This window comes from Triticum dicoccoides, chromosome 4B (assembly GCF_002162155.2).
Source record: "Triticum dicoccoides isolate Atlit2015 ecotype Zavitan chromosome 4B, WEW_v2.0, whole genome shotgun sequence".
NCBI classification, from domain to species: Eukaryota; Viridiplantae; Streptophyta; class Magnoliopsida; order Poales; family Poaceae; genus Triticum; species Triticum dicoccoides.
In genome coordinates, this window is record NC_041387.1 from 228,322,280 (window position 1) to 228,342,060 (window position 19,781).

The following is a 19,781-nucleotide window of genomic DNA, read 5'->3' on the forward strand; positions in this document are numbered from 1 at the left end:
TTCCATATATATACTATTTTTTCAAATTATATATGATTTAAAAGTAATTTGAAAAACAGTAAAATTCTAGGTGAAATGTTTTTTCACTATTTTTTGCAAACGATTTGTCGGATTGACGCAAATGATACGGCATTGGAAAGCTATGGAAAATGCGCAACTTTTGTGTATAGAAAGTTTTTTCCAATTCCTTACAGTTTAAATACGAATTCAAATACGGTTAAAATTGGTTTTGAACACGGTTTTTTTTAAGTTTATCGAAATGGGGCAAATAATATACCGTTGGATAGCTATCGAAAATGCGAAATTTAGTCATGTTGGACGTTTTCTCTACCACGCAACGGTTTAAGAGTAATTTGGAATATGGCAAGACGGATTCTGCTGTTTTCCCGTCTGAAAAACACAGTAGTCGTGCTGATATATATGTGTGTTTGTACTGAGCTATTTTTTGTAGAGTAATTTTAAATTATTCTGAAAAAAGAGTACTTGTACTGATGTTTGCATGGGTTTGTACTAAGCATGTTTTCACTAACTAGCTTTTGCTCTGTTTTTGGGTAATATTTTTGCTCGTAAATTTTCAACGATTTACTGTATGGTCGCCCCTGTACTTGCATGTTTTGTATCATCGAACTGAATGATATTTTATTCCAAAAGAAAATGTTTTGTTTTGTTTCTCTTTTTTGAACTCAACATTTTTTTTGACAACGATGTTCTGAACTTCTCTCATTTTACGACTTATACTGAGGTACTTACTAAGCATGATTTTCATGGGGTTTTTTTTGCTTGAATTTTTACAATTTGAATTTCTGTCATTTTTTTTTATTCCGAACGGTCCACCGGTTTTTAACTCATACTGAGGTACTTACTTCGCCCGAACTGGGGTGGTTGTCGCGTGTCTCGGCGAGGAAGAAGACGAAGCTCGGGGGCGAGGCTAGATTCGGCCGGCAAATTTGAATACGGGCAAATTTGATTTTAAACGCGGTTTTTTAAAAAAGTTTGTCGAAATGAGGCAAATAATATACCGTTGGATAGCTATCGAAAATGCGAAACTTAGTCATGTTGAACGTTTTCTCTACTTCGCAACCGTTTAAAAGTAATTTTGAATACGGTAAGATCCATCGTGCTATTTTTCTCTCCGGAAAAACAAAGTACTCGTACTGATCTATGTGTGCATTCATACTGAGCTATATTTCATAGATTAATTTTGAATTCTTCTGAAAATGGAGGACTCAAACTGATCTCCATTTTGGGTTTGTACTGAGCGGGTCTCCATTTTGGGTTTGTACTGAGCGGGTTTTCATAGACTGGACTTTACTCTGTTTTTTCCTGTATGATATTCCTCGTAACTTTTCAACAATCTACGATATCATCGTACCTAAACTTGCATGATTTATATAGTTGAATGACAATTTTTTCAAAAAAGAAAATATTGTTTGCAACGATGTGTTGGACTTCTCTCATTCTACGATTTGAACTTTTACCATTTGAATTTCCATGAGGTTTAATTTTGTTTGAGCTTTATCACCTCCCGAAAACTGAGTTTTTGAACTGAGCGTTGTGTTTGTTTTTAATGATGTATTTTCACAGTCTGAACTTTACTCTACTTTTTTGTTAATGATTTGCTTACAACTTTTGTTTTCTGTGAACTTGTGGTATCCCTAAGTTTGAACGGATGTAAATACTTTTTGTATATAAGCTCAATTATTTTTTTAAGACATATCAATGATCATCCCCTATTTCTCAACTGCAAACTTTTGTTTTCTCTGAACTTGTCGTATCCTCGAGTTTGAACGGATGTAAATATTTTTTGCCATATCCTCGAGTTTGAACGGATGTAAATACTTTTTGCCAGACTGCTCCAGATTTCAGTATGGTACAACCTTGATGAGCCGATGTACGAGAACATATAAACAATGTATACTTCAGTGCATAGCGCACCATTAAATTGCTCCGCAACCATTTAAAAATGCATAAAAACCGGCCAAAGATGCATAGTGCACCATTGAGGTATTAACCATTCATACTTCCTAGATCCATTACGGTGCATCTACAGACCAAAGGTACGTGTACAGCAAGAATGTGAAAACAAAATCTGAATCCCTCTCATGCTTTACTACTTGCTATTCTCACATTTATCTCATTTTCCACATTACTTCTACCTCTTCTACTAGTACCTCTTCCCGTGCTTCTCTCCTTTTTTTCATCCCTGATGATGATTGGGCTTTTTGATTCTGCACCCAGCAAGCCCAAGATGTCCATTAATGAAAGAGAAACCAACAAACACTGCACAAAAAGATGGTGTTAATAGGGTTGCAAGAATGCTAAAAAAATACAATATAATTATTTAGTGTAATTTCACTATTACATTTTTAGTGAAATGTGATTCAAGATCCATGCAAAGTAAAGTAGCATCTGGTTTTTAAATAGATGGTTAAAGGTTTAGACAGAAGTGAAGTTTCAGCAATGCCCTTGGGGCAAAGCAAACTAAAATGTATCATTTTGCCTCAGGACTCTGCACATTTAAAGCATAATGCACTGAAAAAAACACACAAGTTGAACTGAAAATCAAAACAAAATTTGGGGTAGCATGGCTGTGAGGAAGGAGGTCGAGGGCAGCAGGGCGCACAATGGGCGAAGGACGCACAAGGAAGATGAGTTACCTCATCGCTAGGCTGTGAGGCGACCTCCATCATGGTGGTCCTCGGGTTGGAGTGCGTGGGGCTGCGACAGGGGACAGGTTGGAGCGTGCACGCATGGCAACGTCGTCCTTGTCGTCATGGAGAAGTAGGACTGCTGGAGACATTGCAAAGCAGCACAACAATTTTACATGTTTTCTGAAGTTGAGCAACACATGTTTGAGATTATCAACAGTACACATATCGTATCTTTCAGCTATCAGTTCAAGAGTCAAAAACTTTTCGAACTCATGTTTTTTTGTCATTGAACTGATGTAATTTTTTGTATTTTCAATTGTTGTAATATATGTAGTTGAACTTACAGATTTCCATTTTGTAGTTTTTGCTCTTATAAAGATCCTATGTGTTTGTTTATGTACTGAAAATGGAATACATACTGAACTTAACAATACAGAAACAACAACACTTCATACTCATTTTTCTCTTTTTTGCCATATGGTTAGAGCTTACAGCCACATGAGCATAATCTTTTATTGTATTTTGTAATAATCTGACATATAGTAGAAAACCAAACTTGGTTTTAACACATACAAAATATTTTATTCAAATACTTTCCAAATACGTTCTGTTTTTTTATAAGCGAACTGATGGAAATCTTCACGGTGCACTTCGGTATTTTATTCAAGGTGAACTGATGTATTTGCAATACATAGTTACATACTACATCAAGGTGATATCTCTGTACTTACAAACTTTATGGAAGGTGAACTCATAATTTTTCTTTTTGAACTTTGTTTCTTTTTTCTTCGAACTGGTACCAAATTTCACCATGTACTTGTGTGATTTTATTTTCAAAAAATACAAGACAAGAGCTTTATTTACATCATCGATACATGTCCAACCATTTCATTTCTGGAAAGCAAGCAAATGTCTTTATCCTGTTTATATAACCCAACCTTTTTTTGTAGAAGTGAAGCACATAATAGAGCAAAAACTAGAAGCTTGATCGCGAACAGTATTAGAAGTTTAGTGCACACATAAGAAGAAATAGCAAATACGAGTGCGGAGCAGCAGCAGTATAGATATGTAGAAGTTCTAGAATTTGATACAAAAAATGAAGTAGCTTGGTATGTTGACAAGGGGTGAAGCCAGAGGAGTGGGGTGACATCCTCGACAGCTACCTACACGCAATGCAAGAATATGTTTGCGTTTAAGTTCAGAGAACAAATGCATTTAAGTAACAATAAAACGAGGTTTAGTTTCGGTTGCTGTACACTTGGTGTCCTCCGTTACTTTCATCTAGTTTGCTACTGCATCCATCATCCATGTTATAATTTTCAAAGTAAGATCATAATGGTAGTGCACTTTTTTTGTCAGCCTTCAAGATGCTCAAGGACCAGGACAACATGTAGTTTCAGAATTACAGATTGTGGTCAGCTATAGGATGTTTCTGGGACAATGTTTTAGCTACGAGAGAGCAACAACATCACATCATGAGAGAGAGGATGCAGCATCAACAATTCAGGAGAAAGATCAGAGCAGAGCGGAAGTAAATATGTTTTGAGGAGATGAACTAACCAGGATTTAAATGAACTCTCACTAGCAGTAATTTTTGTACTTCGCATGTAGTACTACATGGACTTGCTGTAAAATACATGGGCCATGTAGTAATTCTGAAGTTAATTATATGATCATCTCACGGAGCTCAAGTTGGACTCAAACTCACTCGATAACTGAAACTCGTAGGGTGAGGGGTGGGATCCAGGGTGCTGCTGGCAATGAACGGCCTGGGGTGTGGCGTTGAATGGCCTCGAGTGGTGGCTGTGAACGGCCAGGGCTCTCCGCGATGCAAGCAGGAGGTCGGGAAGCAGTGGTGCCGGTGGTCGGGGTCATCCACTGCTCATGGCACAACTGTACAGGAAGTTGATTCATCACCCATCCACAGTTTTTTCCTTTTTGGAATCCATTGAACTGAAAAAAACTACAATGTGACCTGAAAGTATGAAAACAACATATCTCTGAAAGAATAAAGAACTAGCTCTAACATATCTATGAAAGAATACACCTCCGAGGAACTAGCTTTGAACATATCTCTGAAAGAATAGAGAGCATGCAAAGTTCAAGGAAAGAATAAGCAAAATGGCACACTAGTACGCAGTAGTACGAGTCCAGTCTTGTACGTGCTAGTATTATATTTGAATAGTAGCTAGAATTGAAGTTCAGGTAACCATGGCACACACATAGCTTCAGTCATGTACACACACACACTGTAATAGTAGCTGCAATTAAATTTCAAATAACCATGGCATCCATAACAGAACAAGAATCAGGCTAGCAGCTAGGCAAGCAAGCTTTAGCGGCATGAATACACATCAGCGGCAAGCTAGAACACGCTAGTAGGCTGTAGAAGTCTCCTTGTATTTTTTCAAACAGAAGTGCTTCAGTTCAGTTCAGTAGTAATGCATGCAAAAAGAAAAGCAATGGAATAAACTATAACTGAGCCAAATATGTAATTTCAACAAACTAGACCTCATTGCTTGACTTCAGTAGTAATACACGATCATCAGTTCAATATAAACAGACTGATGTTAACATCACCAATATGTTGTCCGTCCAACCTCCCTCGGGCTGCAGTTCCAATAGAAAACAAATTAGTAAGATAAAGAGCATTAGAGAGGAAAGAGATAGAACGGGTGCATGGACTGCCGCTGGTTTTCTTGTTGAACCGCAGCTGAAGAAACTCCTACAGGCTACAGGTCGTAATGAAGAGAAAACGGAGATGAGGTTGTGTGGCGGCGGCGCTGAATGTAAAGGAGCTTCGAGATCTATCGTGTGACGCGCGGCTGGTCACCGGAGCGAGCGCCAGGCGAGCGAGTAGGGTCGCCGGAGGGGAGCGGGGAGGGGGGATCCAAGGACCAGGGGCGCCATGCGTGAAGACGGGCAGCTCCCCTGTCATCTTCCTCATCGTCGCTGGGAGGCGGTGAGCCGCGCTAGAAACCGGCGGTGATGGGAATCGCAGGAGATGGCGCGCGGTGCTCGGAGGGATCTAGGTCGGTGGCAGAGGGAGTGGCCTGAGGCGCGGCGGCGACGGAGGGAGGAGGCCGGAGATGGAAGTCTCCGGGGCGGAGGCGCGCCAGGGCTGGGGTCGCCGGGGCTGGGGGGGCGCCGGGGCTGAGGCCCTTGTGATGGGGAAGCGGCGAGGCGCCGGGTGGCCGGGCGGCGACGGGCGCGGGGTGGCCGGGCGGCGGCGAGGCGCGGGGTGGTCGGGCGGCGACGAGGCGCGGAGTGGCCGGGAGGCGGCGGGGCGCAGGGAGGTCGGGCGCCGGCAGGGGGGCGGGGTGGCCGGGCGACGGTAAGGCGCGGGGTGGCCAGGAGGCAGCGGGGCGCAGGGTGGCCGGGCGCCGACGGGGAGCGGGTGGCCGTGGGGCGACGAGGCACTGTGGGATGTGCGGATAAGAGGGAGGAGACGAGGTTGGGGTGGCCGGGTGGGACTTTGTCTGTTGATCGTTTTTATCTAGGTAAATAAGTCATTCGCGTAATTCTAGGTCATCGATTTGAGGAATTAAATATGTGTTATATGTCATGAAAAATATATCACTAGATTTCTACAAGATTGTAGTTTCTGAATATAAATTTTTTGTCACATATAATGCATATTTAGATGGTTAAATTATCAACCTAGAACTACGTGAATAACTTATTCACCGAAACGGAGGTAGTACTTGGTTTAGTTGGTTTTCTGGGTCGAGGAATTTGCGGATCGCTGGTCTATATAGGTCCGGGGTAACAGAATATTATGACAAATTTTTCCTACTACCGGGTGTAGTTACTCCCACTTTTGTTTGATACGTTCTAGGTAGTATCTACCATCTTGGAGAGTATTGTACGCATAGTATGTAGTATATAAGAATGTTTAGGTAATATATATACTACTTTTTTGATATTATGTATCATATTTTGTGCATACTCTATTTCGCGTACAAATATGTACGTATTTTACAAATACAATAAAACCATGAGCTCATTTGCAATTTTTTCATATAACTCACTTTGAAGTATATTAGATGTAGTATATGAACTACTAAAAATAATAAAATAGAATATATACTACTACATGGTGGTATATGAGAAATTGATGTAGCTACACCCGGTAGTAGGATGCATTTTTTCATATATATATATATATATATATATATATATATATATATATATATATATATATAGGGGCGGGGGGAGTATACACAAGTAAAACAATTCATCAATGCTATGTTTGGTGGTATGCGGAAGCTGAAGCACGGTTCACGGCGGCACCTGCTGAACATCATCACTCTGTATTCATACAGTTGATGGTTCAACAATTTTGAGTTTCATACAACAATTTCTTTCTTTCTTTGTTTGTTTTGCTCAAGGTACTGTAAGGTTTAAACTGCAGCCGCTTTGTAAAACAACAAAGGAGTTTTATACAACAACATTTTTCTCTCTCTCCCTCTCTTTTGAAGCTAAAGCTAAAGCCCAGAGCAGAGGAATGATAAGATGGGTCCTGCCCTCCGACGTGTCCTCTCACTGACCTTTGCCTCCTCAACGAGGAGCTTCTTCAACCTAGAGCAGCTCGAGACGACGGTCGCCACTCCGGTGCTGGTCACTCGCTTGCAGTACACCAGCTGGCATGACTGCAGCTGTAAGCACCCCCTGACCAGGTGTCCCAGACCAACATCGGTGACCCCTGGGCAGTGCGAGAGTGCAATGTCTTTAATCTGGGGGCAGCCTTGGCCAATCTCTGCCAGCCCCATGTCCCCTGTCATCTGCAGTTTGCAACCAAATCATCAACAAAGATAATACAATACGAAAATAGTGCAAGCTTTTACTAAAGATGGAGGACTGGGTACAAAATAACTGTAACATGGACCTTTCCACTTCTTCAAAAATAAACACAATCTATCAAGATTAGCGCTGGATTCCTTCACAGTGCCGGTTCCAGTTCAGTGGCTTAAAATTTTGAATACCTACACTTACACAAGACGCTGCTGTTCCCTCACGTTGAGGGCAACCAGACTTACTGAGGCGTTGTTGATCCCTTGCATGCAAGGCAACATTTCTATGTTGGGTGATGCAGAAGAGTTCATATCATGACATACTTCATTTTCCTTTTGATGACCAACATACTTCATATTTGAACAGCTCATATTAATATCTCAAATTCTGTCATATTTTCCTGAGCTACAAAAACTTTTGTTTGTTTGTTTGTTTACATATGCTTTTTTATGTTTCACTGTTTTTAAAATTTACATTGTATAGAGGCTGCGTCAATTAATTCGAATCGGAGGGAGTATATTTAACTTGTAAATCTAAACCCAACAATTATGAAGACAAGGTACTCTTGAAGTTTCCTATATAACAGAACCTGGATGTAAGACTGAATTCTGGGTTGTATCCAGTCAAGGTCTAGCATCATACTGCCATTCTGCTTTCTTCAGGTAAAAATGGACATAATTTTAATTCAGACTCCTAATGACTTGTGTTAGGGCACTTTATTAACAGGTTTCCCACACCACGAAAGACCATGGGTCCGATCAAATCACGAGGAGCACATTTTCTCCTTGTGAAATCAAGCTAAATGGTCTTACCAGCCAGTTTTCGACTGTTTCCCAAACCTAGTTTGATGTTTGAAGAAGTGAACTAAAGGCCATTCTCATACTCAATTTTTGGATGATTGATAGTACAGTAAATTCAGTGTCAAAGTATGTACCGGGAGAACACTTATGTCCAGAAAGACAAGATCACCACATCCTCTCGCAATGGCAGCCAGTCCATTATCAGTGATTAATTGGCACCCGCACAAGTTTAACTTTTGAAGAGAGCAACCTTCAGCAATTGCAGCCAGCCCTGTATCAGATACCCTGAAAAGAAAGTTAAAACAAAATTCACAAACTGAGGTGTCAACATATCATCATGGAGAAGTACTTCAGTAAATGATATACATGGGCAAGATAAATAAAAAAACAGAATAAATGAATGGTTACCTCTCACAAAACTGGAGCGTTAACTCCTTAAGTGATTTACAATTCTCAGCAATTGATATCAATGCTTTGTCTCCTACCTTCACACCAAAAGAATTCAATCAACCAAACAAATCAGGATTCTGGACTTCAAATGCACATGTAACAATATCATGATGTTCCATCTAAACACACCCTGTTTCATACTCCAGAAATGTATTTCAGAAGCAACCAATTGCATTAGAAGGCATAAAGCAGAAAACGTGCCAAACAGACAACAACAACAAAGCCTTTAGTCCCAAACAAGTTGGGGTAGGAGGTGAAACCCATAAGATCTCGCAACCAGCTCATGGCTCTGGCACATGGATAGCAAGCTTCCACGCACCCCTGTCCATAGCTAGCTCTTTGGTGATACTCCAATCCTTCAGGTCTCTCTTAACGGACTCCTCCCATGTCAAATTCGGTCTACCCCGTCCTCTCTTGACATTCTCCGCACGCTTTAGCCGTCCACTATGCACTGGAGCTTCTGGAGGCCTGCGCTGAATATGCCCAAACCATCTCAGACGATGTTGGACAAGCTTCTCTTCAATTGGTGCTACCCCAACTCTATCTCGTATATCATCATTCCGGACTCGATCCTTCCTCGTGTGGCCACACATCCATCTCAACATACGCATCTCCGCCACACCTAACTGTTGAACATGTCGCCTTTTAGTCGGCCAACACTCAGCGCCATACAACATTGCGGGTCGAACCGCCGTCCTGTAGAACTTGCCTTTTAGCTTTTGTGGCACTCTCTTGTCACAGAGAATGCCAGAAACTTGGCGCCACTTCATCCATCCGGCTTTGATTCGATGGTTCACATCTTCATCAATACCCCCATCCTCCAGCAGCATTGACCCCAAATACCGAAAGGTGTCCTTCTGAGGTACCACCTGGCCATCAAGGCTAACCTCCTTCTCCTCACACCTGTAGTACTGAAACCGCACATCATGTACTCAGTTTTAGTTCTACTAAGCCTAAACCCTTTCGATTCCAAGGTTTGTCTCCATAACTCCAACTTCCTATTTACCCCCGTCCGACTATCGTCAACTAGCACCACATCATCCGCAAAGAGCATACACCATGGATATCTCCTTGCATATCCCTTGTGACCTCATCCATCACCAATGCAAAAAGATACGGGCTCAAAGCTGACCCCTGATGCAGTCCTATCTTAATCGGGAAGTCATCAGTGTCGACATCACTTGTTCGAACACTTGTCACAACATTATCGTACGTGTCCTTGATGAGGGTAATGTACTTTGCTGGGACTTTGTGTTTCTCCAAGGCCCACCACATGACATTCCGAAAACTGTGCCAAACAGAATGGGAAAATTTTGTTTTTGTCACTAGTTTTTTGCCAATTTTCCTTATGCTACTCTAGATTTTGGCATTTCACTTTTGCCACTCTTAGCTTTTGACTATTATCCAATTGACATTCTGTGGCAAAAGCAAAATTGTCAATTGGATAATTGTCAAAAGCTAAGAGTGGCAAAAGTGAAATGTCAAAAGCTAAGAGTGGCAAAAGTGAAATGTCAAAATCTAGAGTGGCATAAGGAAAAATTGGCAAAATCTAGAGTGGCAAAAACAAAATTTTCCCAAACAGAATTAGACCATAAATTGCACATACGCAAAAAGGTCCCATCTATCTCCGTACATGCTAGGCTTAAATTGATGCAGACTTGGAAATTACCTCATAACCACGTCGAATGGAAATTTCTTTCAAGTACTTACAACCTTGAGCTATGTAGCACATAGCATCATCACCTATTCTTGAACAGTCAACTAAATAAAGAGACTGGAGGAGGGTGCAGCCTTTACCAAGCTCCAGAAATGCAGTATCCCGGATCCTTGGGCAGTAAATTAGAGAGAGTTCCAAAAGGCCCCTGCTTGCATAAGATGAGAAAGCATGTACCATTAACACACAAAAGAAGAAGAATATATAGCTAAAAAGTGCAGGTAACTTAATAACACTAACATAGTAATGTGAAATAATTACTTTTCGCAAAGTTGCAAACTAGGATAGCCCATGCTTTTGTTGTAAATGTCATAATAGCAAACCAACTTGCAGTTATTTCACAGACGCAGTTTTCTAACATATTCCTTTTAACAATAATTCTTCATACCATACTAATTCCCTTACTTGAACTACATCCCACTTAATTAATATTGGATAATCAAATCTACATAAAACATCAATTGAAGAAAGGGAACTTTTAACAAATCGAGTTCTCAACAAAAACATACGGGCACCATCGTCCAATGTGCTCCAGTGCAGCAGTTTCCATATTCTGACAACCATTGATCTTAAGACGTGCTATTCTTTTGCAGCTGCGTGCTACGAATTCAAGGCTTCTATCAGTTAGTAACAGGCAATCATTGAGAACAAGATCTGTAAGATTCTTGCACCCTTTCGCGATGGAAGAAAGGCTCCTGCAAATCCAAAAGGAAGTCAGCAAACCATCAGGAGACCTACAAAACTAACAGAAAAAACAAAAGTTGGCAACAACAAGAAGTAACAGAGGGTCAATACCTACAGTTACGAAATCCAAGTCAACGGGAAACAACAAATATGAATTCCTAAATCCTAGTAAAGTACTTCAGCAACGCCCACAATGTAGCATTCATCAAATTGAGAATCATATAAAGGATAACAGAATATCTTAGAAAGTCCAAATAGATATTTAATAAACAACAAAAAAAACATATTGAAACAAAAATGGAGTTTGTGCCTCAACAGATTAAAGTGAAAATATACTGAGTACCTGTCTGTGAATCTTTCAAAGTTATTTAGCGATAAAATTTCTAGTAACGAACAGCATGAACCAATAGCTTCTAGGGCCTCATCGCCAGCACCAATACATTGCAGCTTCAAATTTTTCAACAAGCGACATCCTTTAGCAATAGAAATCACTCCATCATTCTTAACAAGTTCTGATTCCAGTGACAGGATTTCAAGGTTAGGACAGTGGGATCCAACAGCACGCAAAGATGCATCAGTCATCCAAGCACAATTAGCAATACCAAGAGAGAGCAGTGATTGTCCACAGCTCTTTATTAATCCAATCAAGCCTTCATCTGTCGCGCCTTCAACAAAGCGCAAGCTCAAATTGTTAAGTAGATTGCAGCCTTCCCCAATAGCAACTAGTCCTGGATCTCCAATATAGCAAGCCTGCAGATAAGTTTCCGTTCACATCTTGTCCAAAAGTAGGAATTGACTACTGAGACTGCTCAAGAAAAGAATTGTATGTATTTTGTAACAACCCAAGTGCAACAAACCCTAGCATTGTCTTGTTCATTTTATTTAATAGATAGTTTTGCATTTCATTTTATCATCAATGTCATTAATCCTTTAAGCAATATGTGGCATATTAAAAATGTCCAAGATTCAGAAACATTTTTCAAGGCCAGCAACTATTTTAAACAATTGCTACAATTCAAATCCAATTTGCAAATGATTTGAATCTTTTCAAATTTAAACTATTCCAATTGTTTCACGACTTTGCACATGGCTTTCTGATGCGGAGCATCCCACGATCATCCCCATGGACGTACCTACATCTCCCATGACACCACTTGGACCAATGACAAGAGCTTGAGCAAAGGCTATCGAAGATAAGGTGAACTCGCTCCTCTCCGAACTCCCACTTTATACCTATGAGTCATGGCTACTACCTCATGCGGAGACTATGTGTGATCAGGTATTTGGAGGAAAGCAACGGATCAGCTACACCCGACGAACAAGACGGCGAGGACACCAAGTTCAATGGACAAGAAGGACTGCTCGAAAATCCCAGTCATCAGACGACCGACGTCTCTCGGACGTCCGACACCTGGAGGCTCCGACCGGCCAGCGCATGCTCCAACGCCCGGACGTCCGAGCAGCGCCGGACGACCGACACCTCCCAGCGCCCGGACGACCGACACCTCCCAGCGCCTGGACGACCGACCGACACCGGACGACCGGCACCACCACACCCGAGCCAAAACATCGGAAGACCTCCGGACGACCGACAAGTCCTGACCAGAGCCAAAATGTCGGACGCCCGACCGACACCGGACGTCCGGACCCTCGCAAGCTTTCGAACGACCGGTGACCGTCAGACGTCCGACGCCGTGTGACCGCCCGCGTGTTGGGCCGAAGCCACTTACCCTTTCGTCCACTAAGACTATAAATAGACCTCCGCCGCCCTCTTTCTAGGGTCAGCATTGTGATAGCTCATATTTGAGATAGAGCTTTGCTCATCCACTTGGTTACTTCTCCATCGGAGTCGAGCGCCTCTTCGGAGAATATCCCCCAAGCGGATTCAAGACCCCTTTACGGGAAGACCCTTCAAGACCTCCTCACGGAGAAGACCCTTTGTATCGTCCCTTGTTGACTTTGAATCGTGCATCTCTCTTTGTGTTTCGAGGATCTAGCACATGTGTAACCATACCTTGTTGGTTGAGTGATTTCTCTCGTTTTCCCCCTCGTGTTCTTCGTAGGATCACCTCCAATCGTGAAAGATCGGGCATCTAGGGTTCTACCCTACATCATCTTTGGTATCATGAGCCACGTTGATCACGTATTTGGAGCCCCTAGCCCTCTTTTTCTACCTTGATTTTGTTGTGTTCTTCCCCAATTTTGAAAATCCCTACCAGAAATAGCCCCAAATTTTTTTGTGATTTGTTGGTGTGATGAAGTTTTGTTGGATTTGATCCATGGATTTGCTTTGCCACGAGTGGATCTAGCTTTCCCCCATCATCTCCACCATTTCCATCCACAAAATCTCTCGGATTTGACCATTTTTTCGCCATCCCCACCTCGAAATCCCGAGCTCATCCTATGCCCTAAATCGCCCAGGCACCGGACGTCCGACCGTCACCAGACGTCCGACCACCATCGGTCGTCCGACCATCCCTGACGAAACTGAATATTTTCAGTTCGGTTACCCCACCGTTCCACCGCCACTTCCGCATCCGCACTTGCATGCCACCACCGCTTTCCGCAACCACCATCGCTCACCCGTTTCGCACTCCGACAAATTTTGACACGTTTTGGTGTTTGAGTTTTGAGTTGCGGTTTCCGTTTCCTAACATGTTTCGGCTACTTAGGGACGGTTCAACAACGACAACACCGCCACTCATATTCATCATCGACATCGACCGCTACACAATTTTGACACCTCGACCGTAAGCAAGAACGGTAACCTCTATATCACCTTGGTATCGTGGTATCCTTTCATGGTACATTCCTTGCCATTGCATTGATAACCACCATAGCCCAATTTTGCGTTGTTTTCCCATCAAGGCTAGCCTTTGAGTATTGTCGGCAACGTGACTTGTGCACATTAGTGATCATACTTTACATAGCATACATACCATATCATCGTGGTGCATATCTTGGTATCATCTCTTGTGACACAAAGTTGCCATCGCATACACAATTGCTATCTTGGTTCATGAAGTTTTGCATGAGAAAAGAGCTCAAAAGTGAAAGAGCCAAACAAGCTTTTAAGCAAAAGGGAAAGATAAGCAAAGAGCTTATAAGCAAGAACCATAGTATCATTACTACATTAAGATTGTCGTATTCGATCATCTTGGATCATATCACCGAAATACCATACATATAGCATACTTGGGATAGAAGTCGTTGCATTTTTGCCTAGTAGGTTGTGCACAAGTTTCGTCTCCGCCTATTGTGCAATCGTGCTAGCGTCTCTCTAGTGTTGTGCAACAAGAGCATTTTCGTGGATTCCACATTTTGGCTCATTCCTTGGTTGCACGACCCCACTTATCTATTTGCGTGTGTGTTTCCGTGTACCATATCTTGCTATTGGTCTGCTTGTTGCATTTGCAAATTTGTGAATCTTTTCCAACATTATTGAAGCTCACTAACAATTGCATCAAATTTTGTGCCACCATCCTAACCGAGCTCCACTATAAGCTTTTACTTGTGTAGGTGTGAAAACCGACAAGAATTGGTACCAATTGTGCTATTTCCTTGTTCCACATTTGAGTGACCATTGATCCATCTTCAACATCGGTCAAGGTACATTGGGTATAAGTTCTTCTCTTTCTCCACACATATTTTGCTTCGAATGATGGATAGGCCAAGTTCTTCTACCAACCCACTCTTCATCGAGCAAGACGACGACTTGTCATCCTATGTCACCAAGAGCCACCTCTTCGGTGCACAACGAGCTTTACATCAAAAACAACAAGCACTGAGCGACCGCATCGACAATCTCGCCACCGACTTGCGACTCTCCGAGCAACGAACAAGAGACTACTTCGACAACAAGCTCGACGCTCACAAACAAGAGAACGATGAAAGAATGGACGAGATTCATGCCTTGTTGGTGAACCGCCATTCTACCACTTCGTCCTACTCAGGACGGAGCCGTTCGAGTCGACACTCCGACGACACCCTCTCCGGCTCAAGTACACCGACATCGAACACTCTACGTCGAGCCACGCGCCAAGACCGTCAAGCAACTCGCAATCCCCTACACGGCAATCATCCACAAGAGCAATTCGACGAGCAAGCACATCATCTACGTCAATGTCTCCAAGAGGAAGAGCGAGCGCGACAACATCAAGACAAACAAGACGCCGAGGCTCAACGCCTTCAACAACAACAACGTGAAGCACAAGCACTTGAGGCGCAACGTGCCCTTCAAGAATCAAGTCGAGCCATTGCCAACCGCAACCGAGATAGGCGCAATCAAGAGGAAGCACTTCGCGAAGAAATCCAAGAGCGAAACTACCAAGCAAGAGTGCATCGTCAAGTTCCTCAAGCTCCTCCACAAGCTCGACAAGCTCCTCCACAACCTCAAGTTCATCAAGAGCATGATGACTTTGGAAATCCTCCACGCCAAGAGCAATATGAGGTTGACAACCCTCCACGTCAAGGGTGTCATCATCACCCTCGACCCAATCACAATGAAGAGCAACGCTACGGCAAACTAAAGTTCACCATGCCCAAGTTCCATGGAAGCAATGATCCCGAAGAGTACCTTTCATGGGCATTGAAGGTCGACAAGATCTTTCGTTTGCACAACTATGAGGAACAGAAGAAGATCGCTATGGCATCCCTTGAGTTCCAAGACTATGTGCTCAGATGGTGGGAACAAGTCCTCGAGCGCCGAGAAGCACGAGGTGAACCACCAATCACCACTTGGGATCAAATGAAGGATGTCATGCGCGCACGTTGTGTGCCAACATACTACAACCGCGAGCTCTTCAAGAAACTCCAACTCCTCAAGCAAGGAACAAAGAGCGTTGAAGAATACTACAAGGAAATGGAGATTGCCATGATAAGAGCCAATGTCACGGAAGATGATGAGCAAACTATGGCCCGTTTCTTGAATGGCCTCAATCATCCCATCAAGAAGATTGCCGACTTCCAACCCTACTCCAACCTCATTGAGCTCGTGCATCAAGCTACTAAAGCGGAACGCCAAGTGCAAGATGACTTCAAGTACGCCAAGTACTCTTCGAAGAGCTATGGCTTCTCCAACACCCAAGCTTCAACGACTCCAACAACTCCTACCTCAACCAAACCAACTACATGCAACGGCGACAAGTCGAGTTACAAGAAAACTTCGACAACCTCAAGTCGTCCTCCTACTACAAGCAACTTCAAGCCGCGCGCTTCATCATCTACTCCAACCGATGAGACCGTCAAAACAAGTTCCATCAAGTGTTTCACATGCGGCGGACGAGGCCACAAGTCCTTTGAGTGTACCAACAAGCGCACCATGATCCTCAACGACGACGGAACCTATGACTCCATGAGTGAAGAGCAGATGGAAGCCCTTGAGCAAGTGGCCATGCACCGGCGCGTGAACAAAGATGAAGATGATCAAGTCTTTTGTGATGAGGATCCGAGCCCCGCTCTCGTTGTCTCCAAAGTCTTGACTCTTCAACATCAACAAGACGAAGACCAAAGATGCCATATCTTCCACACCAAGGCCAACATCAATGAAAGGCCCGTCAAGGTCATCATCGATGGAGGGAGCTGTCACAACTTGGCAAGTGAAGAACTATGCTCCAAGCTCCAATTGGTCAAGATGAAGCACCCGCACCCTTACAAGGTTCAATGGCTAAGCGATTCCGACACTATCCAAGTCGAGCATACGGTCAAAGTCTCCTTCAAAATCGGAGCATATGAAGACATTTTGGAGTGTGATGTCGTCCCGATGTCCGTTTGCCACCTCCTTCTTGGTCGACCATGGCAATTTGACCGCGGCGTCATCCACAACGGGCATACCAATCACTATAGCTTCAAGATGAAAGGAAAGGAGTACGTGCTACGACCTATGTCTCCAAGTCAAGTGATCGCCGACAAGCAAGCCATCCATCGTGGAGAAAAGAGTGAGAGAGTGATCTATCCGAAAGAGAGTGAGCGCCACAAGCCAAAATCGAGTGCCTCCACTATGAGCGACAAGAAAAATTTAGTCCTATTTGCCACCAAAAGTGAGATGAGTGAAGTGTGTGAGAACCCATCAAGTGTTATGCGCTATGTCCTTGTGTGCAAGGACAAGGAACCAAAAGCTAACACCTCTCATGCTCTACCTTTAGTGTTGTCTTCTCTTTTGCAGGAATTCCAAGATGTTTTCCCCGACGAGCTACCTCCGGGTCTACCTCCACTACGAGGCATTGAGCACCGAATCGACCTCATCCCCGGAGCACCTCTACCTAACAAGGCTCCCTACCGCGTCAACCCCAAGGAAACTAAGGAGATCCAACGGCAAGTACAACAACTCATCGACAACGGTCAAGTACGTGAAAGCTTGAGTCCTTGTGCCGTTCCGGTCATTCTTGTTCCAAAGAAAGACGGTACTTATCGCATGGTTTCCAATTGCCGTCCGATCAATGCTATCACCGTTAGATATCGTTACCCTATTCCACGCTTAGATGATATGCTTGATGAGTTTAGCGGAGCCGCCATTTTCCTAAGATTGATCTTAAGAGTGGCTACTATCAAATACGCATCCAAGAAGGTGATGAATGGAAAACCGCATTTAAGACCAAATTTGGCTTATATGAATGGCTAGTTATGCCAAAGGGTTTATCCAAAGCACCCGGTACTTTCATGCGAGTCATGCACTTTGTTCTTCGTCCCTATATTGGTGTATTTGTTGTGGTCTATTTTGATGATATTCTTGTCTTTAGCAAATCTCTCAAAGATCATGTCGCCCATCTTAGAACCGTGTTGCAAACCCTTAGGAAAGAGCGACTTTATGCTAATACGGACAAATGCCTTTTCGGTGTTGATAAGCTTGTTTTCTTGGGTTTTGTTGTGTCTTCTAAGGGTGTTCATGTAGATGAATCTAAGATCAGTGCTATTAAAACTTGGCCCCAACCAACCAACTTGCAACAAGTGCGTAGTTTTCTTGGTTTAGCCGGTTTCTATGTAGATTTGTGAAGGATTTTGGCACCATTGCTTCACCTTTACATTCCTTGAGTAACAAAAATGCGCCATTTGTTTGGGGACCATCCCAAGATACCGCATTTAATGAGCTTAAAAATTTGCTTACTCATGCTCCCGTGCTTGAATTACCCAACTTTGACAAACCTTTCGAGATTCATTGTGATGCTAGTGGTAATGGCAAAGGAGGTGTGTTAACGCAAGAGAAGCGCCCCATAGCATATTTTAGTGAGAAACTTTCCGGAGCGCAACTTAATTACCCCATTTATGACAAAGAGCTATATGCTTTAGTGCGAGTTTTGCGTGAATGGGAACATTATCTTCACCCTCATGAATTTACCATTCATACCGATCATGAAATGCTTGAGTACTTAAAGGGTCAAACTAAGTTGAACAAGTGTCATGCTAAATGGAGTGAATTCATTGAGTCTTTTCCTTATATCATCAAGTACATCAAAGGTAAGGAAAATGTTGTGGCGGATGCTCTTTCCGGCATATGCATGCTTGTCACTAAACTAGAATTGAATGTCATTGGCTTTGAGCACATCAAAGACTTGTATGCGCATGATCTTACTTTTGCAATTCCTTAAGCCAAGTGTTTGACGCATACATCTTGGGAACGATATTACATCAAGAATGATTATCTTATGAGAGCTAACAAACTTTGCATTCCCGAGTCTTCTCTTTGTTCGCTCCTTTTGCAAGAGGCTCATGGAGGCGGACTCATGGGACACTTTGGACGCGACAAGACATTCGCTACGCTCTCCAAAAACTATTTTTGGCCCAAGATGTTCCGCGACGTCTCACGTTTCACCAACCGATGCTCTACATGTCGCAAAGCTAAGTCAAAAGCTCAATCCCATGGTCTTTACATGCCTCTTCCTATTCCTTATCAACCTTAGGAAGACATTAGCATGGACTTTGTACTTGGTTTGCCTAGAACTCAAAATGGAAAGGATTCCGTGTTTGTTGTTGTGGACCGATTCTCTAAGATGGTTCATTTTATCCCATGCAACAAGATAGACGATGCTTCACATATTGCAAATCTTTTTTGTAGGGAAATCTTGCGCCTCCACGGAGTGCCAAAGACGGACCGCGACGTCAAGTTCTTGAGTTACTTTTGGAAGACTCTATGCGCCAAGCTCGGAATCAAGCTTTTGTTCTCTTCGGCATACCATCCTCAAACCAACGGCCAAACGGAGGTGACGAACCGAACACTCTTCACTCTACTACGCGTGTTGATCAAGAGGAACATCAAGGAGTGGGAGGAATGCCTACCTATCGCTGACTACGCCTACAACCGTGCAAGACACTCCACAATCGGCAAGTCCCCCTTCGAGGTCGTCTACGGCTTCAACCCGTTGTCCCCATTGGACAATCTACCTCTTCCACTACAAGAGCGCACCAACACGGACGCGAGTGCACGAGCAAGCTACCTCAAGAAGATGCATGACAATACAAGGCTCACCATCGAGCGCCAAGTACAACGACTCGCGACCAAGTTCAACATCAACAAGCAACCCATGATATTCAACATCGGAGATCTTGTGTGGCTACACCTTCGCAAGGACTGCTTCCCCAACGAACGCAAGTCCAAACTTCTACCCGAGCCGATGGACCCTTCAAGGTGCTAGCACGCTACAACAACAACGCTTACAAGATCGAGCTCCCACGCGACAAGTACAACGTGAGCGA

At 43.2% G+C, this 19,781-nt stretch overlaps 1 protein-coding gene and 1 long non-coding RNA gene across 4 annotated transcripts in view; both read right to left on the reverse strand.

Annotated features, from left to right (window-relative positions):
* Positions 1-1,904: 1,904 nt before the first annotated feature.
* LOC119295850 lies at positions 1,905-5,861 on the reverse strand. Of its 2 annotated transcripts, XR_005144382.1 has the most exons (5): positions 5,163-5,861; positions 4,360-4,604; positions 4,212-4,277; positions 2,658-2,790; positions 1,905-2,280 (listed from the first exon to the last, which is right to left on the reverse strand). It is a non-coding gene; the product is annotated as an uncharacterized LOC119295850 (long non-coding RNA). The 2 variants fall into 2 exon arrangements; XR_005144383.1 differs by lacking the exon at positions 4,212-4,277 and having other exon boundaries at positions 5,163-5,860.
* Positions 5,862-6,931: 1,070 nt separating this feature from the next.
* The window catches only part of LOC119295851 (F-box/LRR-repeat protein 4-like), a 33,056-nt gene continuing 20,206 nt past the window's right edge, over positions 6,932-19,781 (reverse strand). Inside the window, exons 3-9 of one of the 2 annotated variants that reach the window (XM_037574298.1) lie at positions 11,696-11,843; positions 11,437-11,605; positions 10,919-11,104; positions 10,365-10,557; positions 8,654-8,730; positions 8,380-8,530; positions 6,932-7,435 (exon numbers count right to left, since the gene is read on the reverse strand). In XM_037574298.1, the coding sequence (XP_037430195.1) occupies positions 7,139-7,435; positions 8,380-8,530; positions 8,654-8,730; positions 10,365-10,557; positions 10,919-11,104; positions 11,437-11,605; positions 11,696-11,843 (1,221 nt within the window). In that variant the 3' untranslated portion in view covers positions 6,932-7,138. Of the gene's footprint in view, positions 7,436-8,379; positions 8,531-8,653; positions 8,731-10,364; positions 10,558-10,918; positions 11,105-11,436; positions 11,844-19,781 lie in introns of both variants that reach the window. The other variant, XM_037574297.1, reaches the window with a different exon arrangement.